The sequence below is a fragment of the Petromyzon marinus genome, chromosome 66, assembly GCF_048934315.1.
Source record: "Petromyzon marinus isolate PM22_M1 ecotype Great Lakes invasive population chromosome 66, UKy_Petmar_22M1.pri1.0, whole genome shotgun sequence".
Classification (NCBI taxonomy): Eukaryota; Metazoa; Chordata; class Hyperoartia; order Petromyzontiformes; family Petromyzontidae; genus Petromyzon; species Petromyzon marinus.
The window spans coordinates 2747213-2774020 of NC_133732.1; the positions used below are offsets into that span (position 1 = coordinate 2747213).

A 26808-nucleotide genomic window follows, 5' to 3' on the forward strand; every position below is an offset into this window, starting at 1 on the left:
AGCTCACTATCTGGCGGTGCACCGTGAAAGTGGTTTCAGTGACAAGTCATCGCATGGTGATGTAAAATTCATACTCTTTGGTTCTATTCGGTAAAGTCACGTAGGTAAAAAACAAATTAAAAAATAAAAGAAACAATTAAAACACGACGTTTCGGAGGCAACACAAGCTTCCGTCTTCAGGTGGGACCAGTCACAGTCAAAATCACTGCACCAAGTGGAAGGTCAGCGGTCTCGATGAGCTGTGACTTCTTGTCTCGTTGTCTGTTAAAAGCTCTAACAGATAGGTGAAAATCTTCCCCGTAGAAGTTGTTAATTCTAGATTTGAAGCTTTATTTTCATTCGTTTTTTACCTACGTGACTTTACTGAATAGAACCAAAGAGTATGAATTATTGCAGTCACGAAAGCTTCAAATCTAGAATTAACAACTTCTTAGGGGAAGATTTTCACCTATCTGTTAGAGCTTTTAACAGTCAACGAGGCAAGAAGTCACAGCTCATCGAGACGCTGACCTTCCACTTGATGCAGTGATTTTGACTGTGACTGGTCCCACCTGAAGACGGAAGCTTGCGTTGCCTCCGAAACGTTGTGTTTTAATTGTTTCCTTTATTTTTTAATTTGTTTTTTACCTACGTGACTTTACCGAATAGAACCAAAGAGTATGAATTCTTGCAGTCACGAAAGCTTCAAATCTAGATGTAAAATTAAGTCACGAAATCTGAATTCATCGGATAAGAAGCTTTTGTTGGTCATAATTGGATCAGCTGATTGGAACGTACAAGTAATGTCTATAAACGTAATGATCTCTATCAAGTAGTGCAGGGATGATGTCGAGAATTTGATCATTAAACCGCTTCTGCGTGGCTACGAAAAGCTGCATTTTAAATGTTAATTAATATGTATCTCTCATCACGAAATTAGTTATACAAATATTCAACGAAATATTGATTTTAGTCAACGAAGACTGAGTGAGATGCAAATAATCAAACGTGATGATGGCTACGAATACTGCCCACAAAGACAAATACAAAAATCCCCCCATATAGCCTTGATAGAATGTTGGGGCAAGTGCTATGAGCGAGTAGCACTTGTGAAGGCCAGAACGGCACACGAGGGGGTGGGTGGCAAGCACCGTGCCGGGTCGCTTTTGTCTCCCCAGTGGTGATGTTTACACACCGCATCAGGTACTCATTTGAGGCTGAGTCGACATAGGGGAGGCCCAGGACCAGTTCAGATATTGGTGATTGTTGTTGGCCATGAGCGGGAATCGACTTTGGTTTTCCGGGATCGTAGCGCAGTATGCTAACCGCTGCACTTCCGCTCCCCACTACTACTTCCCTTCACCACCATCATCATCAACACTCAACATCGTCACCACTACCACCTTCTAGATTTGAAGTTTTCGTGACTGTAAGGATCCATACTCTTTGGTTCTTTCGGTAAAGTCACATAGATGAAAAATAAAAATAATAATAATGAAAATAACTAAATTAAATCACAACGTTTCGGGCGCAACACAAGCGTCCGTCATCAGGTGGGAAAGCATGGTCTGCTGCTGATGCAGACTGTTTTAAAAGGTTTGATATGAGTGTAGCCCTAGGGTTATAAAGAAGTCGCTGGGTCTAGTGATGTTAAAGTGAGAAATTAGCATGTAACTGGGTACAGAAGTGGCTATGTTAATGTGAGAGATTAGCATGAAATAACAGCTGGCTCTTTGGGACATTCTGTCTACAGAAAGGCCACCCACACAGATTCCTATCTGAAGCCTGATTCCCACCACCATCCGGCACAGAATAATTCCCTCATCAAAACACTACACCATAGGGCCCACTGCATTTCTGACCAACACCACCTGGCCAGTGAATTGGAACATGTTCACCGGGCCCTTAAGATGAATGGATATTCGAACCATATTATCCGAAAAGCTGTCTCTCCAACCATGGATAAACAACCCCCTGAGACTCCGATCAAAACCATCACGTTACCATACATAGCAGGCGTTACCAAAAAGATTGCCAAAATCTTAAACAAACACAAGATCCAGGTCCGATTCAGTACAGTACACTAAATCCGTGATCTGATCCCATCCGTAAAGGATGTCATCCTTGACTTACAGTACCCTGGAGTCTACAAACTGAGTTGCACTTGTGGTGACTGTTACATTGGGGAAACGAAACGTGATATGTCAGAACGTATTCGCGAGCACAAGGCAGATTTGAAACACGGCAGGACGAACTCTTCGGCCGTGGCTGACCACTGCTATAACGCTGTGGGCTCTCATGATATTGTTTTCTCCGACACCAAAGTGCTCTGCAAGACGTCTGGATACCACCAAAGATTTGTCCATGAAGCCATCCAGATATAAAAACATGAACACAACTTCAACCGAGATGATGGGTACAATCTGAGCAATCATTGGAAAGACGTTATTAACCAGGTAAAGTCTTAACTGACTGTGATGTTTCCATCCTACCTGCCTATGTCAGTTGTTATTTCATGCTAATCTCTCACATTAACATAGCCACTTCCGTGCCCAGTTACATGATAATTCCTCACATTAACATCACTAGACCCAGTCACTTCTTTATGACCCGTGGGTTACACCATTTCAAACCTTTTAAAAGTCTGCATCAGCAGCAGATCATGCTTTCCCACCTGATGACAGATGCTTGTGTTGTGCCAAAAACGTCGTGATTTAATTTAGTTATTTTCATTTTATTATTTTCAATTTTATTATTTTTATTTTTCATCTACTTGACTTTACCAAAAGAACCACTACTACCATTATTATAATTTTTACTATCACTAACATTAACACTACCATCATCAACATCATTTCCATGGATGTACTGGTGGAATTTACACCTGGTATAGATATAATGAGAGACTGAAGAATCCCTGAGGGAGCTAAAGGTATCGCTCCTTAATATTATTTGGGTTTTTCGGTAAAATCACGTAGAACAATTTTTGTTTTTCACAAAAAAATATGGGCGTTTGAATTGCTCTGTGTTACGTTGTAACCATCATAACCGATGCCACTGACATTTAAATTTCTGCATGCAGTTATACTTTATGGCGTTCATATACAAGCCTTTTAATCCCCAGGGCGTTAGAACTGCCCTGCGCAACAGAATAATTGGTGTTAGAACTCTGCTGTTCAGCGGAGTCCGTGGCTTTAGAGACCAAATCGCTGGCGAGATCTTCTGGCCACCCAGATACAGTGAGCGTTAGAACCTCTCTTTTCAGCCAGGCCAGTTGCGTTTGAACGGGCGCCTTCCCTCTTGTCACTGGCAGTGACATGTGGAATGATCACACTCGCTTTAGAACTGGTGTGTGTGTGGTTAAACCACTGGCATTAGAACTTCCCTGTGTAGACAATCCACCGGCGTTAGAACTCCCCTTTGTAGCCACTCCACACTCACCAAGGGCGAGGACGAAATGGATGAGAATGAGGAGGAAGGTCCCCGTCCCACTGCTGACCCAAAACTAGTGGAAGAGACACTGGGCCATCCACCCGAAGAGCCTGAGCAGGAGACATCCCAGGCTATCCCTGACACTGGGGGAGAAGACCCCGCTAGGCCATGCGCCAGCCTAGCCGCTGCAGCTCTTCCAGCTGAGCCGGATGGCGGGGAGATCGACTCATATCGGGACGACTGCTTCAGCGTGGAGAGCGAGAGCAGCCAGGGGTCGACACTCTTTGACCCTCAGACTCCCCTGGTCTCCCCGGAAGATCTCTGGCACTTCCACGACGAGACCAACCTGAGGCTGGACAGAGATAACATTGCCTTGGCTCGATGGAAGGACATCAAGGCAATAAAGGCCTCTGTGACTCAAGCCGAGAGACTCCTTGCCAAGCAGGGACTCGAGTCCCGGGGCAAGGAGAGGGCAAAGCTGAGATATTTCCGCAAACAAATTACAAGGTTGGAGGCCACCGAGGCAAGGAACAAGCAATGCCTATGTACATCGGCTCCCTAAACGTGAGCGGGTGCAGGGAGGCAGTGCGGATGTTTACCGCAATGTCTCTTGCGAGGAAACTCGCTGCCTCTGTCTTCTTCATTCAGGAGACGCATCTCACGGTCGAGGACGAGGATGACTGGAGGAAGGAGTGGTGAGGGGCCTCCTTTTACAACCACCTTGACAACACCTCCTGTGGAGTCGCGACCCTGTTTGCTAAATGATTTCATCCCGAGCTCATCACTCGAAGTGGTGAAGGGAAAGCTGCTCGTGGTAATGGTCAGGGTGGGCGATGTCACCACCCACCTGCTGAACGTGTACGCGCTGGTGACCAACAATGAGAAGATCCCGTTTTTGCACCTCCTGAGGAGGCACCTGGCCAGGATCCCGGACGACGAGTGCGTGATTGTGGGTGGCGACCACAACTGCACACTCGGCGCCCTGGATCGTTCGCGGAGGCAGCTGGGAGGAGTTGGGCCAAAGAGGGAAATGCAGGGGCTCCTGGAAGACGCCACCTTGGTGGATGTGCGGCGCAGACATCACCCGGGCCCACGCCAGTTCACGTACACGAGGACGAGGCGCGATGGCTCAGTGACGCAGTCCAGGCTCGACAGATTTTACATCTCAAAGAGCTTTGTGACGTGCGCCATAACGTCTGGCATCAGGGCGGCGCCCTTCACGGACCACAACCTCATCGTGCTCCGTGTCAGGCTGGAGAGAGCCCGTGAGGGCACGTCCCACTGCCATTTTAACAACTCGCTGCTGGAGGATGGCACCTTCATAGAAATTTTCGAGGATTTCTGGGAAGCGTGGCGAAAAACCAAAACGCAGTTCGACTCTCTGGCCCAGTGGTGGGATATGGGCAAAGTGCACACCAGGCTGTTGTGCCAACAATATACCTGGGGGAGCACCAGACAGAAGAACGCAGACATCACCGACATGGAAGCCCGAGTCCTCAATTTGGAAGGTCGCCTCGCCGAGGACAGCGACCCCCGCTCTTCTCCAAGAATACGAGGAGAATAGGGAGTGTCTCAAAGGGCTACAGGAAGAGCAGATGAGGGGGGCATTTGTGCGATCACAGGTGAAGCTCATCACCGACCTCGACACGGGATCCCCGCTTTTCTACTCTCTCGGGAGGCGTAACGGGAGGCGCAAATCCATGGAGTGCCTCTTTGATGGTGACGGTGTCCTGGTGCACAAACTCCAGCAGAAGTCGACCATCATCAGAGACTTCTACGGCAGCCTGTTCTCCCCTGAAGAAACATCGGGAGTGGCCCAGGTGGAGGCATAGAGCGGTCTACTCACCCTGGGGGAAGACGGGAGAGAACTCCTGGAGCAAAAGCTCACCAGGAATGACCTTGACGCAGCTGTAAGAGGACTTACCTCAAATAAATCCACAGGGTTAGACGGGCTAACAGGGGAGTTTAACGCTGTTTTTTGGCCGTCCCTACGGGAGGACTACATAGAGGTGCTGGAGGAAGCCTCTGTGACCGGGGTGATGCCTCAGTCTTGGAGGAGGGCGGTGCTCACTCTGCTTCCCAAGAACGGAGACCTGAGGCACCTACAAAACTGGCGTCCGGTGTCCCTCCTGAACACAGACTACAAAATATTGACGAAGGCTCTCTCCCTGCAACTGAAAGGGATGATTGCACAAGTCATAAATAGGGACCAGTCCTACACATCGCCGGACGAACCATCCACGATGGCATCTTCCTGGTCAGGGACCTCATCGCGGTGTCCCAGAGGTTGGGCATCCCCAGGGGTGGAGCCAGGATTTCAGGACGGGGTGACATTCAATAAATTTGAATTTCAAGAATGATTTAGAGAGTCAGGCTGTTGAACTAGACGCCATCGGTTGGCGACACACTCTGACAATGCAGTTGCACGGAGTCCGCCAGACCGAGTGTCGTACACTTATACGCAGAATGTCACCCCTGTCACCCCCCCCTGGCTCCGCCCCTGGGCATCCCAATCGCGTTTATGGCCCTTGACCAGGTTAAAAGCTTTTGATACAGTGGACCACAAATACCTGCTAGGAACTCTCAAGACCTTTTGTTTTGGGGATGGCTTTGTCCGAACGATCCGCCTACTCTCCACCAAGGTGGAGTGTATGATCAAGGACAACGGCACTCTCACTGCCCCGGTCAAATTAGAGCGAGGAGTGAGACAGGGATGCCCATTGTCGGGCCAACTTCATGCCCTGGCTTTAGAGCCTTTCCTGAGTCTCATAAGGCGGAGACTCAGCGTCCTGGTGCTCAGGGAAGCAAGCGTCAAGTTGGTCCTGACGGCATACGCCGACGACGTCCTCCTCATGCTGCGCTCCCTGGATGATGTCATCCTGCTGCACGAGTGCCAGGAGGTCTTTTCAAAGGCCTCCTCATCAAAAATGAACTGGCAAAAGTGCAGCGGGCTGCTGGTTGGAGCGTGGGACATGACCGAGTGTCCTGAGAAGGCAAAAGCCATAAATTGGAGTACAACATCGCTGCACCACTTGGGGGTGTTCCTGGGACCAGAGGAGGAGCCATCACAGAGGAACTGGGTCGGGCTGGAGGAGAAGGTGAAGGAGCGGCTGGCCACCTGGAGTCGCCTGTGCAAGTTCCGCACCTTCAGGACCAAGACGTTGGTGGTGAACCAGCTGGTGACGTCCATGCTGTCGCACCAACTATTCTCCCTGCACCCCCCCATGAGCTTCGTCAACGCGCTTCAGAAGCGAGTCCTCGACTTCTTCTGGTCGGGCGGAGGACACCGGGTCGCGGCTGGGGTCCTGGCCCTGTCACTGGATGAGGGTGGTCACGGGATGGTGTGTGCGGAGTCAGCTGGCCACCTTCTGACTGCAGGCCGTGCAAAAGTTCCTGCACACCGCCCTTGCACCGGCCTGGAGCGTCACGGCCTCCTTCCTCCTGGAACAGCTGGGGGGTCTGCAGTGCTCCAAACAACTACTCTACATGGACCTGCAAGGCCTCCCACTGGAACAACTGACACCTTTCTACAGGAACGTCCTGCAGACATGGAACTCCCTCGCCGTCAGGAGGCTGAACCAGCCGCGAGCGGCCAAGGATAAGGTCTTTGAACCGATCCTCAGGAACCCACAGACAAAGCTGTCATCCACCACAATCACCTCCGGCATGGAGAGGCGCCTCGCCAATGCACGGCTCACCAGGATGGGAGATCTAGTGGAGTCTGGAACATGGGGCCGGTGGCTCGGACCAGCAGACATGCCCGCAAAGGCAGGGGGGCTGCAGTCACTCCGGGTGGCTGCCCAGATCCTGGCCGAAGCCAAGAGGGCCTTCTCAGCGGCAGCGGGGAGAATGCCCCCCATCGGCATTGGGGATGACGAGGCCCCTATCGATTCCCCTCCACCGGAAATCTCAGTCGTGCCACAGCATCGCCAATGCCTACAAACGAAGGCGGATCACAACCTGTGCCAGCTGGAAGACCTACCTGAGGTGGCCTTCGCAAATGTAAAGAGGAAGGTCCTCTACTCCTACATGGTCCGGTTTCACCAACAGGACACCCTCAAGAGCCACAAGGACCATGCCTGGAGGAAAGTCCTGCCCTGCGTCTCTCCGGAGAGGCCTCTCTGGAGGCAACTCTACTCCAGCCCGACGTACAACCGCATCGGCGACCTCAGCTGGAGCATCGCCCATGGCACCATCACCACCAACGCCTCCCTGGCGTGCTTCACCGACACGTCCCCGGAGTGCCGGTTCAGCGGTAAAGTGGAGACGGCAGTGCACCAATACGTGGAGTGCAAGAGCCTGGACTCGCTGTTCAAGGTCCTGAGAAACATTTTACTAAGGTTCAGCCTCCACTTCTCCCCGACGGTCCTCATCTTTGGATACCCGAAGGGCGACGGATCCCAACATCTTCAGGGGCTGGTCAACGTGCTCGTCGGCTACGCCAAGCTCGCCATATACAAGGCGAGGAAGGTGGCCGTGGAGGTGAAATGTCTGGCCAGCAGCCTGGGCATCTTCCGCGCTCTGGTCGGAGCCATGGTGTGGCTGGAGTTCCGCCATGCGCGGCTAACCCACGCCTTGCCGGCCTTCAAGGAGCAGTGGACGCTGGAGGAGGCCGTGTGCTCGGTGACTGACGGAGAGCTCTGCATGCAGATCTGAGCTACTGTCCGAGGCCGTAGGACTGCGAGAAGGGCTGCGTGCAGATGCAGCACTTGTCGTAGTTATAAAGAAAAAAGAGAGCGAGAGAGAGCCAAATGGAGTAGGAAGAGAGGGGGCAGAGAGAGAGGGGAGGCGGAGAGGGGGTAGAGAGAGAGGAGAGGCAGAGACGGGGGTAGAGAGAGAGGGGGGGGGCAGAGAGGGGGGTAGAGAGAGGGAAGGGGAAAGAAAAAAGAAAACAATTTGGGTCTTTCATTTAAAAGGGGGGGGGGGGGGTTACATAAAGCAAAGCATTAAAAAAACGAAATTATGAACGGAGCAAAGTTCCGACTACACCGAGCATCTTCTTGTTTCTTCTGATCGTAAAAAAAAGGGAGAGAGGGGGGTCGAGAGACGGCGTACAGAGAGAGGGAAGGGGTAAGAAGGAGGAGAGCAGAGCGTAAAATCTTTCGTGAATTTTTTCATTTAAAAGGGGGGGAGGGGGCACATGAAGCAAAGCATTGGAGAAAAAAAACGAAATGATGAACGAAGCAAAGTGCCGACTACATCGAGCATCTTCTTGTTTCCTCTAATCGTAAAAAAGAGAGAGGGTGGAGAGGGAGGGAGGAGATGGAGAGAGAGAGGGTGAGAGGGGAAAAAGAAGGGGATAGAAAGAAGGAAGATACGTACGGTGCGACAGAAGTTCAACATGAATACATCATCACCATCATCAACACTTTCATTATTATTCTTGGTTCTTTCGGTAAAGTCACGTAGAAGGGAAACAAGAAAATAATAAAAATATAAAACAATAAAATTATCACGACGTTTCGACTGCAACACAAGCAAGCATCAGGTGTGAAAACCACTTTTTTCAAATGTTTTTGCTGTGGTTTTCACACCTGATGATGATTGCTTGTGTAGCAGTCGAAACTTCGTGAGAATTTTATTGTTTTATATTTTTATTATTTTCTTGTTTCCCTTCTACGTGACTTTACCGAAAGAACCAAGAATATGAATCCCTGCAGTCACGAAAGCTTTAAATCAAAACTTTCATCATCACCACCATCACAACTGCCATCATCATCATGATGCGTGCAAATGTTATTCAATGGAGAGAGATGGGGGGGGGAGATGGTGTAGCCAGGGGGGAGAGAGAGAGTGCAACCAGAGAAGGGAAGGGAGGGGAGAGATGAGAGGGTGTAGAGAGAGGGGGTGTAGAGAAAGGGGGTGGGGAGAGAGGGGGTGGGGAGAGAGGAGGTGGGGAGATAAAGGAAGGGGGGAAAGAGGAGTGAAAGGGTGGCGTTACAGTTCAGCACACACATACAAAGATCCCCCGTATAGCCTTAACAGACTGTAGGGGCAGGTGCTGTTAGCGAGCACCTATGAAGGCCGAAACGGTGCACGAGGGGGTGGGTGGCCAGCACCACGCCCAACCGCCTTTGTCTCCCCAGTGGCGATGTTTACACACAAACGCACATACACACACGCACTTCAACCCTCCCTACCATTTACACAGCTCCCCAGCCCACTCTCAAGAGCACGTGAGTTCACTACGAACTAAACTATTTTTTTATTCTACCAGGTAAGGCCCCACAAAGCTCTAAAGTAGCTCTTTGTTTTCAGAAGTGACCTGGCCATCACGGGTGATAGCTCAACGACGTGGGCTTATCATCATCATCGTCGTCGCGTGGAATTTTAACGCAGCCAATTACTCTAAAGGCCGTGATGTTCATTCTGAATGTGGAGCGAAAAACCGCAGCGCCATAAAAAAAAATCTACGCGACCCCTGGGGGGTGAGAGAGAGAGAGAGAGCGACATGGAGTAGGAAGGGAGGGGGTAGAGAGAGAGAGAGGGGCAGAGATGGGGGTAGAGAGGGGGGTAGAGAGAGAGCGACATGGAGTAGGAAGAGAGGGGGTAGAGAGAGAAAGAGGGGGTAGAGAGGGGGGTAGAGAGAGAGAGGGGCAGAGAGGGGGGTAGAGAGGGGGGTAGAGAGAGAGCGAGAGAGAGCGACATCGAGTAGGAAGGGAGGGGGTAGAGAGAGAGAGGGGGGGGCAGAGAGGGGGGTAGAGAGAGAGAGAGGGGGCAGAGAGGGGGTTAGAGAGAGAGCGAGAGAGAGCGACATGGGGTAGGAAGAGAGGGGGTAGAGAGAGAGAGGGGGGGCATAGAGGGGGGTAGAGAGAGAGGGAAGGGGTAAGGAGAGCAGAGCGAGAAATATTTTGTTAAATCTTTCATTTAAAAAGGTGGAGGGGGGGTTACATAAAGCAAAGCATTAAAAACGAAATGATGAACGAAGCAAAGTAAAGATAGAACCCACGACTTCCTGTATACCAGGCGAGGTAGTTGACATCTCTTAGCCAGAGATCCTGGGATCAAAGTACGTTGGTTAAAATCGATAACTCCCTCCCGCCCACCTCTCTACCCCGAGCAGTCTGAATGGGTTCATCCGAGTCCATGATCAGCAGGTAACGTGATGGTGGTGGTGGTGAAAGTGTGGAAATGGGGAGTGTTGGTGCAGCGGTTAGCGCTACGCTGGGCTACGAACCCCGCTACATCCCGAGTTCGATTCCCGCTCAGGGCCACTAACACCTCCTCCCCTAGGTCTACTCAGCCTCAAATGAGTAACTGGCGTGTCGTGTAGTAAGCATCACCACTGGGGAGACAAAGGCGGCCGGGCGTGGTTGCTGGCCACACACCCACCCACCGTCGTGTGTGCCACAGCGCCGACCTTCATTGGGCGCTAACAGCACTTGCCACAACTCTCTACCGAAGGCTATACGGGGGACCTTCGCTTTTGTGTGCGAGTGGGTCAAATTGGGCCAGGGTGGGGAGGAACGCAGTGTCCTCGGTCAGCACAGCGCGACTCCCCCCGCACCCCACACCCCCCCATGCACCGCCCACTCTGATTCTTAAGCAGCAACGCAACGGGAGTTCACCCCCAGCCCCGCCCAACCCCTTAGCTGTGAGGCACCGTGGCCTGTGTCGCGTAGGCGAGGTCCCCATCCCCTCTGGGCTCTCAGTTTGCCGGCGTCGGTGGGGGGGGAGAGTTTGGCATCGCGTCGAGCAGCGTTGAGCCGCAAAGTCGGAGGCTGTGGGATCTCAAGCGTCGGCTTGGTTCGTCGTCTGCGTTAAGGTGGTTCATTCTTGTTCAGATGTTTCATCCGTGTCGGGTGTTCACCATCGTTCGTTTGTTCAACCATGTTCAGGTGGTTCTTCCGTATCAAATAATCATTGGTGTCAGATGTTCATCTGTGTAAGGTGTTCGTCCGCGTTTAGATTGTTCATCCGCGTTAAGGTGGTTCATCTGCGGTCTGGTATTCATCCGTGTCAGATATTCATCCACGCACAGCAGTTTATTCACATCCATGTTCAACCGCGCCCCGGTGTGTTGAGCAGAACGGGTCACTTACTTGACACACGGAGGAACAACTTCTCTGTGTGTGTCCGTGTGAGCGTTTTTGTTCCAGTGTGTGCGATTGTATCAGGTGAGTGACACGGTTTGGTTTGTACGGTGCGAAAGTAGTTCAACAGAAATGAATATATAGACTCACACGGTGACCCCACAGACTCACACGGTGACCCCCACAGACTAACACAGAGACACACAGACTCACACAGAGACCCCACAGACTCACACAGAGACCCCATAGACTCACACAGAGACCCCACAGACTCACGCAGAGACCCCACAGACTCACATAGAGACCCACAGACTCACACAGAGACTCACAGACTCACACAGAGACCCCACAGACTCACACAGAGACTCACAGACTCACATAGAGACTCACAGACTCACACAGAGACACCAACAGACTCACACAGAGACCCCACAGACTCACACAGAGACTCACAGACTCACACAGAGACCCCACAGACTCACACAGAGACTCACAGACTTACACAGAGACTCACAGACTCACACAGAGACTCACAGACTTACACAGAGACCCCACAGACTCACACAGAGACTCACAGACTTACACAGAGACTCACAGACTTACACAGAGACTCACACAGAGACTCACAGACTTACACAGAGACTCACAGACTCACACAGAGACTCACAGACTTACACAGAGACCCCACAGACTCACACAGAGACTCACAGACTCACACAGAGACTCACAGACTTACACAGAGACTCACACAGAGACTCACAGTTTGTTGTGCTTCCCCCGCAGCTTTGATTATAAGCACGGTTGGCGACGTACGGTGCGTAAGAAGTTCAAAATAAACGCATGGAATGTGCGTGAGTGTGTCAAGAGTGCCTAGTGGGCACTACGAACCCGGCTACCCGAAGTTCAATTCCCACTCACGGCCACCGATGCCAGTGACGATTATCTGCACCGGTCTGGGGCCTCTCGCTACGTAGGTCCACTCTGACACAAAACGAGAACCTGGTGCAGTGTAGTAAACATCGCCACTGGGGAGACAAAGGCGGCCGGGCGTGGTGCTGGCCACCCACCCCTTCGTGTGCCACAGTGCCCGCCTTCACAAGTGCTCGCACTTGCCCCACATTCTTTGGTGCTTTCGGTAAAGTCACATAGATAGAATAAAAATAATAATTATAAATAAAGCGAATACAATGAAACCCACGACCTCCTGTATACCAGGCGAGGTATTTAGCATCTCCTAGCCACCGTGGCGCTCAATGTGTTTTAGTTAGACAGCTGAGAGCCTGGGTTCAAAGTAGGGTGGATAAAATCGATAACTGCCTCCCCCCACCTCTATCCCCCGAGCAGTGTGAATGGGTTCATCCGAGTTGAGTCTGTGATCAGCTGATCATCTGGTGGTGGTGATGGGGTAAAGTATGGATATGCCCACATCCAACGTCATTAAGTGGTTAAGCCAGCCGGCTGAGATTGGGCAACACTTAGCAAACGATTCACCCAGGCTACTGGAGATGACAGACTGATGATGTACGAAGCCAACCGTGCTAATTGGCGGTGCGATGGAAGGATGACAAACTATGGGTCTATGTGAATCGACGGGTCTCTGCGTGGTGAGTCTACGGGTCTATGCGTGGTGAGTCTACGGGTCTCTGTGTGGTGAGTCTATGGGTCTCTGTCTGATGAGTCTATGGGTCTCTGTGTGATGAGTCTATGATGAGGTCCCTTTCACCGCCGAATCTCGGAACCCACGTGGGCGGCTCAGCATTAACTTTATTTACAGAGAGGCGGCATGGGCTAGGGAAGAGATGGTACAAATGTACCACATAGGTCATCAGAACGTATTAACGTCATCAGAACGTACCATGTACATCATCGGAACGGAACCGGAATAAAAAGTGATGACGTACACATATGCATACTTAATCGGAACAGGAACAGTTTAATTTGGCTAAAAAACGGTTTGGACTGCCAGGCAGCAAACGTTTCTCTCAAGTGGCCGAGTAGGTGGGAATGTGTTGCCCCCTGCTGTGAGCTTTAAGAAACGAAATCACCCACACTACAAAGACAAAGATCCCCCGTGTAGCCTTTACAGACTGTTTCGCCAAGTCCTGTTAGAAATAGCAGCACCAATGAAGGTGGAAACAGCATGCAAGGGGGTTGGTGGCCAGCACCACGCACGGCCGCTTTCGTCTCCCCAGTTGCGATGCTTTTACGCACCGCTCCATTTAATAATTTGAGGCTTAGTGGACCTAATGGAGCGGGCACCAGGACCGGTTCAGATGACCATCATTGGTTTTGACCGTGAGCGTAATTTGAACCTGGGTTTGTAGCTCCACGCGTTAACCGCTGCACGACCGCTCCCCCACACACTCACCTTCACACAAACACACAAGGGGCTTCCATTGGCAGTGTGTAGCTCTGCAGAAGATCACTGATGAGCTCCAATGTATACAAAACTCTGACTCGAACCCAGGTCTCCTGTGCTTACCAACGAAGTCCTTGGGATCAATAAACTGGGCAGACGACTCAACCAACAGCTTTCTTTCCTCCTCACCTGCTTCCAACTCTCCCAGCATCCTACTTGCTGAGCTGCTGGTATGGAGAGGCCCAAACTGGAGCCGGTGCATGGAGTCTCAATGCTGGACTTCATAGCGAGGGACTGGGGCCTGGTGGAGTCGTTTAAAGCCAGGCCCGGAGACCTCCTCATAGCGACTTACCCCAAGGCGGGTGAGTATTAACAGAAGCAGCATCAGCATTACCATCATCTTCATTATCACATTCACCACCCTCATAATCATCACCACAATCGCGATGACCATCATAATCATCATCACCATCATCAGAATTAGCACGATCATCATTATTATAATCACCACTACCTTAATACGGTACCCATTATAATTGCCGCCACCTTCACCACCACCATCACCACGACCACATTCATCACAATCACTGCTACCACCATTATCATAATCACCATTATCACCACTACGATATTTATCAACATCCTAACGACCACCATCATCACCGCCACCTTCATCGCCAACACCACCACCACCACCTTCATCACCACTTCTACCATCTTCAAAAACACCAACCGCCATTCGTCAAGAAGTGGTGGCGGTGTCACCACGGCGCTCGTGCCAGGCTATGTGCACGTTAAGGCCACGTGATGTGTTGAATGCCCACTGGCAGGTCACATGACAGACCGAGCAGGTGCCATGGGTTGAATGAATTATACGACTTTCCGGTGCACCACCTGTGCCCCCTGCTGTATCAACTTGCTGTGTTTTAGCAACCCGGCGCTCCGCTCGTTTTTGTGAGCATTGCTGCTCTGCCCTCCGTTGTTGCTGGAGGGCGACTGCCTCCAACTACCCAGTAGCATCCTTCACGAGCCTCCACAGAGGCCGAACTTGACACAGCTGGTACCAATCATCGGCAAGTCCACTCAGCTCCATATCCTCTTGTAACACATCGCTCCATCTCTTCCCTAGCCCATGCCACGCCCGTTTAGCCCCCTCGATTCGGCCGAACAATAGTTGTTTAGGCAATACGGAGCTATTCATTGAACACCACGACTACCACATTCATCATCATAACCACCATCATGACAACCACCACCTTCATCACCGCCACTGCTACCACCATAATCACCATCATCACCACTATCACGACATTCATAATTATCATAACCACCAACACCATCAACATCGCATTCATCACGACCACTGCTACTACCATCATCACCACTACTACCACATTCATCATTTTCATGACCACCATCTTCATCACCACCACCTTCATTACCACCACTGCTACCATCATGATCAACACCACAACTACCACATTCATAATCATCACCACCTTCATCTTGCCCCCCCTCCGCCCACCCCCCTACCTCTCTTAGGCACCACGTGGATCCAGGAGATCGTGGATCTGATTCAGAGTGGAGTGGACGTGGAGTACTGCAAACGCGGCCCCGTGTACGAGAGGATCATCTTCATGGAGTGGACGGGCAAAAATTACATGACGTCTCGCAAAGGTGACAGCAGCAGCGAACTAAACTCAATTATTTATGTTTTACTTTTACCAGGTGTAAGTCCCTCTACCAGGTGTAAGGCCAGATATGACCTGTCCCACAGAGACCCATACTCATAAACACCCACAGAGACCCGTACTCAGAGAGACCCAAACTCATAGAGACCCACAGAGACCCATACTCATAGAGACCCACAGAGACCCATACTCATAAAGACCCACAGAAACCAACTCAAAGAGACCCAGAGAGACCCATACTCATAGAGACCCACAAAGACCCATACTCATAGAGACCCACAGAGACCCATACTCATACAGACCCACAGAAATCAAATCATAGAGACCCACAGAGACCCATACTCATAGAGACCCACAGAGACCCATACTCATAGAGACCCACAGAGACCCATACTCATAGAGACCCACAGAGACCCATACTCATAAAGACCCATAGAAACCAACTCATAGAGACCCACAGAGACCCATACTCAGAGACCCACAGAGACCCATACTCATAGAGGCCCACAGAGACCCATACTCAGAGACTCACAGAGACCCATACTCATAAAGACCCACAGAGAACCATACTCATAAAGACCCACAGAGACCCATACTCATAGAGATCCACAGAGACCCATACTCATAGAGACCCACAGACACCCATACTCATAAGGACCCACAGAAACCAACTCATAGAGACCCACAGAGACCCATACTCATAGAGACCCACAGAGACCCATACTCATAGAGACCCACAGAGACCCATACTCATAGAGACCCACAGAGACCCATACTCATAAAGACCCACAGAAACCAACTCATAGAGACCCACAGAGACCCATACTCACAGACCCACAGAGACCCATACTCATAGAGGCCCACAGAGACCCATACTCAGAGACCCACAGAGACCCATACTCATAAAGACCCACAGAGAACCATACTCATAAAGACCCACAGAGACCCATACTCATAGAGATCCACAGAGACCCATACTCATAGAAACCCACAGACACCCATACTCATAAAGACCCACAGAAACCAACTCATAGAGACCCACAGAGACCCATACTCATAGAGACCCACAGAGACCCATACTCATAGAGACCCACAGAGACCCATACTCATAAAGACCCACAGAAATCAAATCATAGAGACCCACAGAGACCCATACTCATAGAGACCCACAGAGACCCATACTCATAGAGACCCACAGAGACCCATACTCATAGAGACCCACAGAGACCCATACTCATAAAGACCCATAGAAACCAACTCATAGAGACCCACAGAGACCCATACTCAGAGACCCACAGAGACCCATACTCATAGAGGCCCACAGAGACCCATACTCAGAGACCCACAGAGACCCATCCTCATAAAGACCCACAGAGAACCATACTCATAAAGACCCACAGAGATCCATACTCATAGAGATCCACAGAGACCCATACTCATAGAGACCCACGGACACCCATACTCATAAAGACCCACAGAAACCAACTCATAGAGACCCACAGAGACCCATACTCATGGAGACCCACAGAGACCCATACTCATAGAGACCCACAGAGACCCATACTCATAGAGACCCACAGAGACCCATACTCAGGGAACCACAGAAACCAACTCATAGAGACCCACAGAGACCCATACTCATAGAGATCCGTACTAAAACGAAACTATTTTTTTTTACCAGGTAAGGCCCCACTGAGCGATGTAGCTCTTTTTCAAAAGTGGCCTGGCCATCACGAATGATAGCTCAACGAAGTGGCTTTAAAATAAACTACTACTACATCATCACCACGTGGAATATGATTGCAGCCAAAAGAAAGTCGAATTGCTGATTCATAATAATGGTGCTTTTAGGCTAGATCACGTAAATGTGTCATTATTGATAATGCGTGGTCTTGGGCGGCACGGTGGTTATGAGATGTTAATTACCTCGCCTGGTGTACAGGAGCTGGTGGGTTCGATGCCGACCCTGAGAATGCCCTGCTCTATATTTTCAGTTTGTATTTTCCCATATAAGGCACTTCGTTGAGCAAACATTTGTGATAGCCAGGTTGCTTTTCAAAAATAACAATATACAGCTCAGTGTGGCTTTCCTGGTAAAATATAAATAAAATGTTTAGTGTAGAATGACCCCTATATATGTGCGAGTCTATGGTAAGAACAAAAACATCACTTCGTTTGTTTTGTATAATTTTTAAGTGATTTGTTTACCTTTCCTAAACATTACACTCATGTAGTGTTTGTGGATTGTGTTTATTCTTGTGACGTTTTGAACCCCGTGCCCCTACTCGACATCTGTGAAAAAGAGCTTTAGAACTCATCGGATTCCTCCAGAATGAATAAATATTCTGTGGCGAAGTTCATCAGCAAGTTGGCTAGGAGATTTTACCTACCTCGCCTGGTATACAGGAGGTCGTAGGTTCGACACAAGGCCTGACGCCTGCTGTATATTTGGACTCTTGCGTCACTTTCTCTCTCTCCCCGTGGATTTCTCTGGAGGTCCTCCGGTTTCACCCCTCTACATTTAGAAGGAACATCACGCGTTTAGAGTTATTCGGCTGCTGCTATTAATTTCCACGTGATGATGATGATAATCCGCCATTTTGTTGAGCTATCATTTGTGATGACCAGGTCGCTTTTGCAAAAAAAAGTGCCACTATATCGCAGCTCAGTGGGGGGCCTTATACCTTGCAAAGTAAAAATAAAAGTTTAGTTTAAATATTCTGATTCTGATTGAGATGTTCCTGGTCGCGTGGCTCCAGGACTGGAGGTGCTGAATGACTTGCCGTCTCCGCGCACGATTAAGACTCACCTGCCCTACCAGCTGGTGCCTTCCTCATTTTGGGACAACGATTGCAAGGTGGACCACCATCATCACCACGCTTAGTCTCTTGCTTGATTTTCCAGGCTCCCCTATATTGGTGTCACTATCATATTTTGGTCAGCCAGGTCATGTATTGTGTAAGTTCCAGTCTATCGAGAGAAATCGAGATCATTCACTTGAGAGTGATACAATAGGGTTGGTCTCTCTTTAATTTTTAGACAAGCCACCCTGCAGTAGTGCATCTCGAGAACACCACGGTAGTACACTCACAATGTGTTACAGGAGGATCCCTTTAACCCAACACTCACACCTAACTCGTATCTCCTTATGGCACTTCAAGTCTTAGATGGCGTTTACCACCCGCTTTGGGCTGCATTCACAAGCAACCCGAATTCCAGGGTTAATCTCGAACCCGCGGGTCGTGGGCCACCACCGGCCTAACACCGCCGCCAGAGCAGAGGAAGCGAACCAGGCACCTGCTCCTCCTTCCCACCATAGGGTGGCAGTAGAGGCAACCTCCTTGCGCTCCTCTCCCTCACCATCTGCTGTCCTTGCTCGTCTCTGCTCCCCACCGGGCGTCCACTGAAATTTACGCAGGGAATGCTAATAGAGACTATGGTGCATTTTAAACACATTCCTGCGGAGAGGGCTGGTAGGAATGTTTTTCTACCAGTAATGCCCACTAGGAACGCATTTGTTATATATATCCAGGTGTCCGGATGCACGTGGACAGACATCCACAGACATATACAATTAATCCCCTGCCTCCTGTGAATTAATCCCGGTTGGGCTTCCAGTCCATATAAGGGCACCATGGGGTGACCAGCCCCTCCCCACCCAGCCCCACCCTCCCCACCCAGCCCCTCCCCACCCTCCCCTCCCCACCCAGCCCCTCCCCACCCAGCCCCTCCCTACCCTCTCCACCCAGCCCCACCCCTCCCACGTGGACAGACATCCACAGACATACACAATTAATCCCCTGCCTCCTGTGAATTAATCCCGGTTGGGCTTCCAGTCCACTACGTTTCCTACCAGTATAAGACATTTCTTCTCATATCAGCGCTCGAACCGCACAGTCCATAGTACTGCCGAGCTGCTACTGACTGCCTGAAGCTTGGCTGTCTCCTTGGACCGCTCCTCTCTCCACTGCTGGCTGGAGCCCGAGAGCAGAGATGCATGCGTCTGGGGTCATCCTGCATTGACTCTGCACCACTATTGTGTGGTAGGGGCTGGGGGGGGGGGGTCCCTATTGTTTGGGAGCTAGGCTAGGTTGGGTCACTCAATTGTGATTGACACCTGGATGGAATATATTCTTCCACTTGTTCCAAATATAATAGCCCAACTTGCTGCACACTTTTTTTACTTTTTAATTACGCCGTGCAAGTGGTTCCATCTCTCCTACCCTTTCTCCCAGAAAACGGATTTTCCACAACCCCTTCCTCTATACAGGTGGACCACACCATCCCCATTGTATTTCCCTTATTTGTACCACGTGACAACCACCATCCTCAACACCATCACCATCATTACCACCATCATCACGAACATCACCATCATTACCACCATCACCAGCACCATTACCAACATCATCACCATGATCATTACCATCATCATCACCATCGCCAAAACCAATAACCGCCAAACGCAACTAAGTGACGGTGACATCACCACGGCGACTGTGCCAGGCCTGGCGCACTTTGAGACCACGTGACTTGTCGAAGGCTCGCTGACCGGAGGTCATGGAACAGACCCAGTAGGTGCCATGGTTTAACTGACTGAGATGACTGGGAAATGCACCAGCTGTGCTCCCCACTTTGCAGTGCGTTAGCGCTCCGGTGCTCCGCTTTTTGTTGTGAGCGTCACTTCGATGACCTCAGTTGTTGTTGGAGGGCGACTGAATCCATCTGTCCATTAGCGATCCTTCACGAGCTTACTCCATACAGGCGGATCTTGACACTGCTGGTACCAGTCTTCTGCAAGTCCACTCAGCTCCACATCCTCCCGTTCTGCATCAGTCCATCTCTTCCCCAGCCTGTTTATCCCCCTCTATGCATCCAAACAGAAGCAGCTTGGGCATGCAGTAGCTGGGCATGTGGGCTACGTAATCCAGCAGCATTGCCTGCTGGAGGACCTCACTAATGGGAATGTGTCCAGATCTTTCAAGAATGCGTGAGCTTCTCACACAATCCAGCCTGGTTATTCCGAAGATGGATCGTAGGCAGGCCAGCCTGAATGTTTCTAATCGGCTCAGATGTTCCATTAGAGGGGTCCAGGTTTTACATGCATAGAGAAAGGAGGTTATGACTGTGGCCGAGAAGACCCGAAGCTTCGTGTGGAGTGACAGACCAGGTAGCTTCCATTCAGCGTTACGCAGCCGATGAATATATAATGCCGCCCGACTGATTTGGAGGGAGACCTCTGGTGTCAACCTGAGCTGGCTTTAAGCATACGTTCCAGATATGGGAAACTCTCCTCTCTCTCCACAACTGCTCCATCACCAATGGAGAGCTGAGGGGGTGGAGTGTTTGATGGCACAAAATACCAGGGCAGGTGCTTAGTTTTGGTGGGGCTGATGGAAAAACCCGTTCTCTTAGTGGCACATTCCAGGTTCAGCAGGAGCAGCTCCAACTCCTCCTCTGAGTGAACAACAATCACCAAATCATCAGCATATGTAAAATAGTTCACCAATCGGGAGCCATCCCTCGACCATGCCAGGCATCGATGTGCCTCACATTGTATCTGTGGCAGATGGAAATTCCTGGTGTATAGCCATGTAAAGTTTCTGGAACTACTTTGTTAAAGATGTTAAATAATGTAGGAGCCAGAGGACATCCCTGTCACACCCCAAGGTGAACAGGGAATGCAGTTTTAGTTTAGTGCCTCCCTGTGCCACTCTCTCCAACCCCTACATCTGCTATCTCCTCCCCAGGTGATCTATATCGCACGTAATGCCAAGGACAACGCCGTATCCTCCTACTACTTTGAACGAATGAACAAGTTGCAGCCGGAGCCCGGCACCTGGGAGGAATACCTGCATCGTTTCATGACCGGCAATGGTGAAGGCACCTGGGTTATTGCAGCCACTTCTATACCAGTAGTGAGCAACCGAATTCATTTCACGTGGCCTGCAACTTAGTTTCAACATGAACACACACACATATAGGTACAAAGACAAAAATTATCTGTTTAGCCTTAACAGACCGTTGGGGCAAGTGCTGTTAGCCAGCAGCACCTATTAAGGCGGGCACGGCACACGAATGGGTGAGTGGCCAGCACCACGCCCGACCGCTGTTGTTTCCCTAGTAGCGATGTTTCAACGCCGCACCAGGTACTAATTTTAGGCGACCTAGGAGAAGCCCAGACTGGTTCAGATAATCGCCACTGGTGTTGGCCGTGAGCGGCAATATAAAAATTGCAATCACAATAAATTTGCTTCTAAGTTGAAAAACAAGTTAATAATCACTGAGTCTGCAATAGAGCTGTTTCCACTGCCAAAACATAAAACATAATGTAAACAAATCCCAGTGGAGGTCTAAATGCTCATAAACGGGTGTCGCTGATTGGCTGCGGGCATGGCTCAGCCCCACTTACTAGCCGTTTGATTGGCCGAAAATAGCACGTGCATAATGTAAACACATATACCATTCATAATACAGGTTTTTGGGTTCGATCGCGTAAATATATAAATGTGTTCTTAAAACCCGCCACCGCCAGACACAGCTAACTAGTCAGGGTTGTCACGTAAACAGAACATGCCAATTCGTCACCAGTACAGCACTAACCGATGTGTTGGAGAGCCAAGCCACAACATTTACAATCTGAGTACAACGTTTCGCCAGTAATTACAACTGGCTTCATCAGGCGACAGCCTGACTTGTGGAGAAGTCCACCAGATTCGTTCCTTATATAGAGGCGTAGATGTGGTGACAATACCTGTGCGAGGGGCAATTAATGAGTCAACGTACGTTATGCATACGCATTATGTGAGCCCATTGATCTTTTACTTCCTGTCCATTGTGTGTACACTAAAATATCCGTACCAACGGGAATCCATATTGAAGCATGGCGACCTCTATAGGCATGCATTTAAACTATTTATTGTATGATGATTCGCTTCCACGCAGCACCGAGTCTGTAGCTATCTGAATGGTTAACATTATTTTTTTATTTCGTGTTAAACTGACATGTACCATTACATCAACATTTTAACGTTAGCGGAAACCATGGGGGCTCCTTTTTTGAGGGCAAAACGTTAACCACATAACCCGTTAACGGATGCCACGCTCAGTTTAATACGTAGGCTTTCGCAACCAATATCCACAACAGAGGTTTTTTTGGTTAGATCGCGTAAATATATAAATGTGTCCTTAAAACCCGCTACCACCCGACACAGCCAACTAGTAAGGGTTGTCACGTAAACAGAACGTGGCCAATTTGGCACTAGTACAGCACACTGCTGTGTTGGAGAACCAAGCCACAACATTTACAATCTCAGTATGACGTTTTTAACGACACATTTATATATTTACGCGATCTTACCCAAAACACCTCTTATGGAGGATGTCACACTGTTAATCGAGGGACTACTGGACAAGTCAAATACTTTAGAGTCCTGACTAGCCACCTGACTTCGAGGGATGTAATTGAATTCACCCTGACGTGATTTTTTAACGTGCCAACACGGTTGCTCCACCTCCTCCTTCCCACAGTGTGCTTTGGCCCGTGGTATGATCACGTGACTGGGTGGTGGAACGTGAGGGAGCGGCACCGGATTCTCTACCTCTTCTTCGAGGACATGAAGGAAGTAAGATCGCAGAGCAGTCTAGGACATAAGTAGAACGGCTCTCAGACTTCAAAACGACTTTCAAAATATGGATCAAAAATAGAGGTTTGTCCTTTTTTGGGTTAGATCGCCTACCGTATTTTCCTGCATATAACCCGCGGGGTATACCACTTTTTACAAACAAAACAAGACCCTTCGGGGTTTCAGGAGGTGCGGGCTATCCCAAAAATATTTTCACACTTGTGACATGTCATAACTCGTTACATTTTTTCATGGTAGGACTATCTACTATGCAACACTTACCTTTGACTAAAGCACCGTTGAATAAACCACTCACAAAATCATCCACAACAAATTGCACATGTTATCACGTTTTAAATTATTCGAAATGTTTGTACAATGAAAGGACAATGTTTGAAGTGGGCGCATTTTGTTTACCGGCGACGAGAGAGCTGGGGGGAGGGAGAGGTGGGGGGTTGGGGGCGAGGCAACGGAGTCACCGTAGTGCCGCTATTGTATGCGCAGTGCGCAATCTACCAGTGCTAAAACTGTACTTACTTATCTACCAGTTATGTGTTACTTATTTATTGGAAATTTACTTTTGTTACTTATTTACTGTTTTAAGTTCACTCGTTTCCGGTTAGTTTGTTTTCTTTGTGCACGTTATCATATTAATGTTAACAATTGATAGTGGAATGTATTACAAATGTAAACTTTGTGTTAATATGATGGAATTAAGCTGCAGTAACGACGTTAAAGATATGAATGTATGCAGGGTATATGGAGGTGCGGGCTATCTGAAATTTGCTTTACACAAAACGCTATTTTTGCGGGGTATATGTGTCTGCGGGTTATATGCATATGCGGGCTATATGCGGGAAAATACGGTAGATATAAAATGTGTCAGTAAACTCTCCACCACCCGACACAGCCAACTAGTAAGGTTTGGCACGTAAACACAACGTGCTAACTAGTTACTACTTCGGCACGCCGTTGTGTTGGAGAGTAAACCCACAACATTTACAATATTGATGTTCGATGGATATGGCCCTAGTCAGAACCAAGGACATCTCAGCCAATGCCACCACGTTTCACTGTTTTTATTATTGTGATCCAACGAAAACATTCAGAGGTCTGTGTGGAGGGAATTGTAGTGTGGGCTGAAATTAGTTGACATCACAAGCGTGAGTTGCTGCATGCATACATTAAATATGTATATTTATTACGTACCGTGGGGAGCGGTAGTGCAGCGGTTAGCGCACTACGCTATGAACCCCAGCCGACCGAGTTGGATTCCCGCTCAAGGCCAACACCAGTGGCAATTATTTGAACCAGTCTTGCGCCTCTCCTAGGTCGACTCAGCCTCAAAATGGTTACCTGGTGCGGTGTGTAAACTTCGCCACTTGGGGAGACAATGGCGGACGTGCGTGGTGGCCTCCCACCACCTCGTGAGCTGTGCCAGCCTTCATAGGTGTCACTCGCTAACAGCCACTTACCCCAACAGTTTGTTATATATGGGGGATCTTTCTCTTTGTGGTTTGTACTGTGATGGGGCAGCAGTCCACAGGGCAAATGTCCTGGTGGGGCCGCTCAACTATGATCAGAGTAGTATTCGGTAGCCCCCAAAGATTTTTCCTCACTGGCGGCCCCACCCAATCGTTTTTTTTGGACCCCTTCCCAAATGGGACCAATGAGAATCGCCACAGACAATTTGGGGCCGTCTGTGTGTCTTTATAAAACGCCTGGAGACCCGATTTATTTAGTCCCACAGTCTCGTTACTGATTGTGAGCATAAAGCCCCTGCCACCTCCTCTTTCCCCCTTGTGCGTGCTGAGGACCCCATGCGTGAGGTGTCCCGCATCGCCCAATTCCTGGAGCGGCCGCTGTCCGAGCAGCAACTGCGTGAGGTGGTGAAGCTCAGCACCTTCTCTGTGATGCGCGACAACCCCATGACGAATTACAGCACCGTGCCCACCGACTTCTTGGACCACTCCGTGTCGCCCTTCATGCGCAAGGGTAAAAATTACAACGTTTTTGGAGGCTCAGTCGGGACACATGGTGATAATAATGAAGGTGATGGTAGGATGTGGATGAGCTTCATATCAGCGGTGTCAAGATCGGCCTCAGTTGAGCAGGAGGCTCGTAAATGTCGCTCCTGGGTAGTTGGAGGCAGTCGCCCTCCAGCAACATCGGAGCGCAGAAGAGCGACGCTCACAACAATGAGCGGAGTACCGGGTAGCTAAAACACAGCAAATTTGCACAGTAGAGGGCATAGGTGGTAGATCTACCAATCATCTCAATCGGTCCACCTATGGCACCTAGGTCTGTCGCGTGACCTCTGGTCAGTGGGCATTCAACACTTCACGTGGCCTTAAAAGTGCACATAGCCTGGCACAATTGCCATGGTGATGTCACCACCACTTAGTGAGTGGCAGTTGTTGATAGTGATGATATTGAGACAACTCCATGACGAATTACAGCACCCTGCCCCGGCTACCTGAGTTAGATTCCGGCTCACAGCCAACATTGGTGATGATAATCTGAACTGGCCCTGGGCCTCCCCAAAGTCGACAAAGGCTGTCGAGCGTGGTGATGACCACCCATGCCCTCATGTGTCTTCATAGGTGCTTGCTAAAAGCCCTTACCCCAACAGTTTGTTAAGCCTATATGGGGAATCTATGTCTGTGTTTTGTCTTTGCAGGGGAGGTGGGTGACTGGAGGAATCACTTCTCTGCGGCTCAGCTGGAGGCCTTTGAGCAGCACTACAAAGAGAAAATGTCCACCACTGACCTGCGCCTGAGGGACAGCCTGCCCTGAAGACCGGCGTCTTTCCCACTGCTCCTGATTGTATAATTTGTCTTATTTGGCTTTAAGTAATGATAATACTAATTTCACAATATATAGCTTCTTTCATGCTCATTGCATTCCAAAACGCCGTTCAATGATTATGTCCAGAATGGCATTTAGGGCTGAATCCTCCAGGTAATAATAAAGTAGGGTTACCACTCTCTGAGTTACACAAAAATCGAGACATATCATGGGGAAGAAGGCAATCTCACAATTCCAGAAGCTGGGAGAAATTCACGTATATACCTTTTTTGAGCTGCGCAATATAAGTAATATGAAATAGACTTGAAAGTACAGTTGATAATCGATTATCTGGCGCACGATTATCCGGTTTCCAACATTACCTGGCGGTCTTGGGCCAATACGGCGAAACCGGTAAGACTGCCCCAAAGGCTGTATCAGTCCTGCGATAGTCAAACAAAATCAAATTGTTGTTGTTGTTGAAACAAGAGCGTAGTACTACGTACATCACCCCATGCACAGTCTTCCATGTTGGAGTGGTAAGGTACAGTAAATATAGTACAGTTTACAGTACGATCTTTTGGGTTACACTTAAAAAAAATATTTTCTTTTATTTGGTTTGCATGTTATTTAATCTGAGATTAGTTTGACCTGACTTTTTTTATCCACTTTTGGTTCATCTGGGTATCATCTGGACTTGATTCATTTGTATCTGGCGTGGTTGTATCTGTTATGTTACGGACTTATACACACAGAGATTTAAATAAATGTAACTTCACTCAAGTCCCTGGTGCCGGGTTCATTATCGGACAATAATCGCTGTGGTAGCCACGATACAACAATAGCACGAGTTCACTATAAAGGTAGAAAAGCATAAAAGCGGTTTGAGTGAAATGTCATTG

At 49.4% G+C, this 26808-nt stretch overlaps 1 protein-coding gene across 1 annotated transcript; it reads left to right on the plus strand.

The window, feature by feature from the left end:
• Positions 1-10969: 10969 nt before the first annotated feature.
• LOC116956552 (sulfotransferase 1 family member D1-like) lies at positions 10970-26689 on the plus strand. Its single transcript, XM_032978246.2, has 8 exons — positions 10970-11176; positions 14012-14165; positions 15346-15480; positions 18254-18351; positions 21245-21371; positions 23025-23119; positions 24934-25114; positions 25800-26689. The coding sequence occupies exons 2-8, from the start codon at positions 14036-14038 to the stop codon at positions 25913-25915; spliced, it is 882 nt and encodes a 293-aa protein (XP_032834137.1). The 5' UTR covers positions 10970-11176; positions 14012-14035; the 3' UTR covers positions 25916-26689.
• The last annotated feature ends 119 nt before the right edge of the window (positions 26690-26808 follow it).

Bases quoted from the DNA above. Each gene is read 5' to 3' on its own strand.
- LOC116956552 (XM_032978246.2), top strand. From the start codon at position 14,036: ATGGAGAGGCCCAAACTGGAGCCGGTGCATGGAGTCTCAATGCTGGAC. The intron at 15,481-18,253 runs GTGACAGCAGCA...GCGTGGCTCCAG, and splicing joins TTACATGACGTCTCGCAAAG to GACTGGAGGTGCTGAATGAC. The intron at 18,352-21,244 runs GTGGACCACCAT...TCTCCTCCCCAG, and splicing joins TTTGGGACAACGATTGCAAG to GTGATCTATATCGCACGTAA.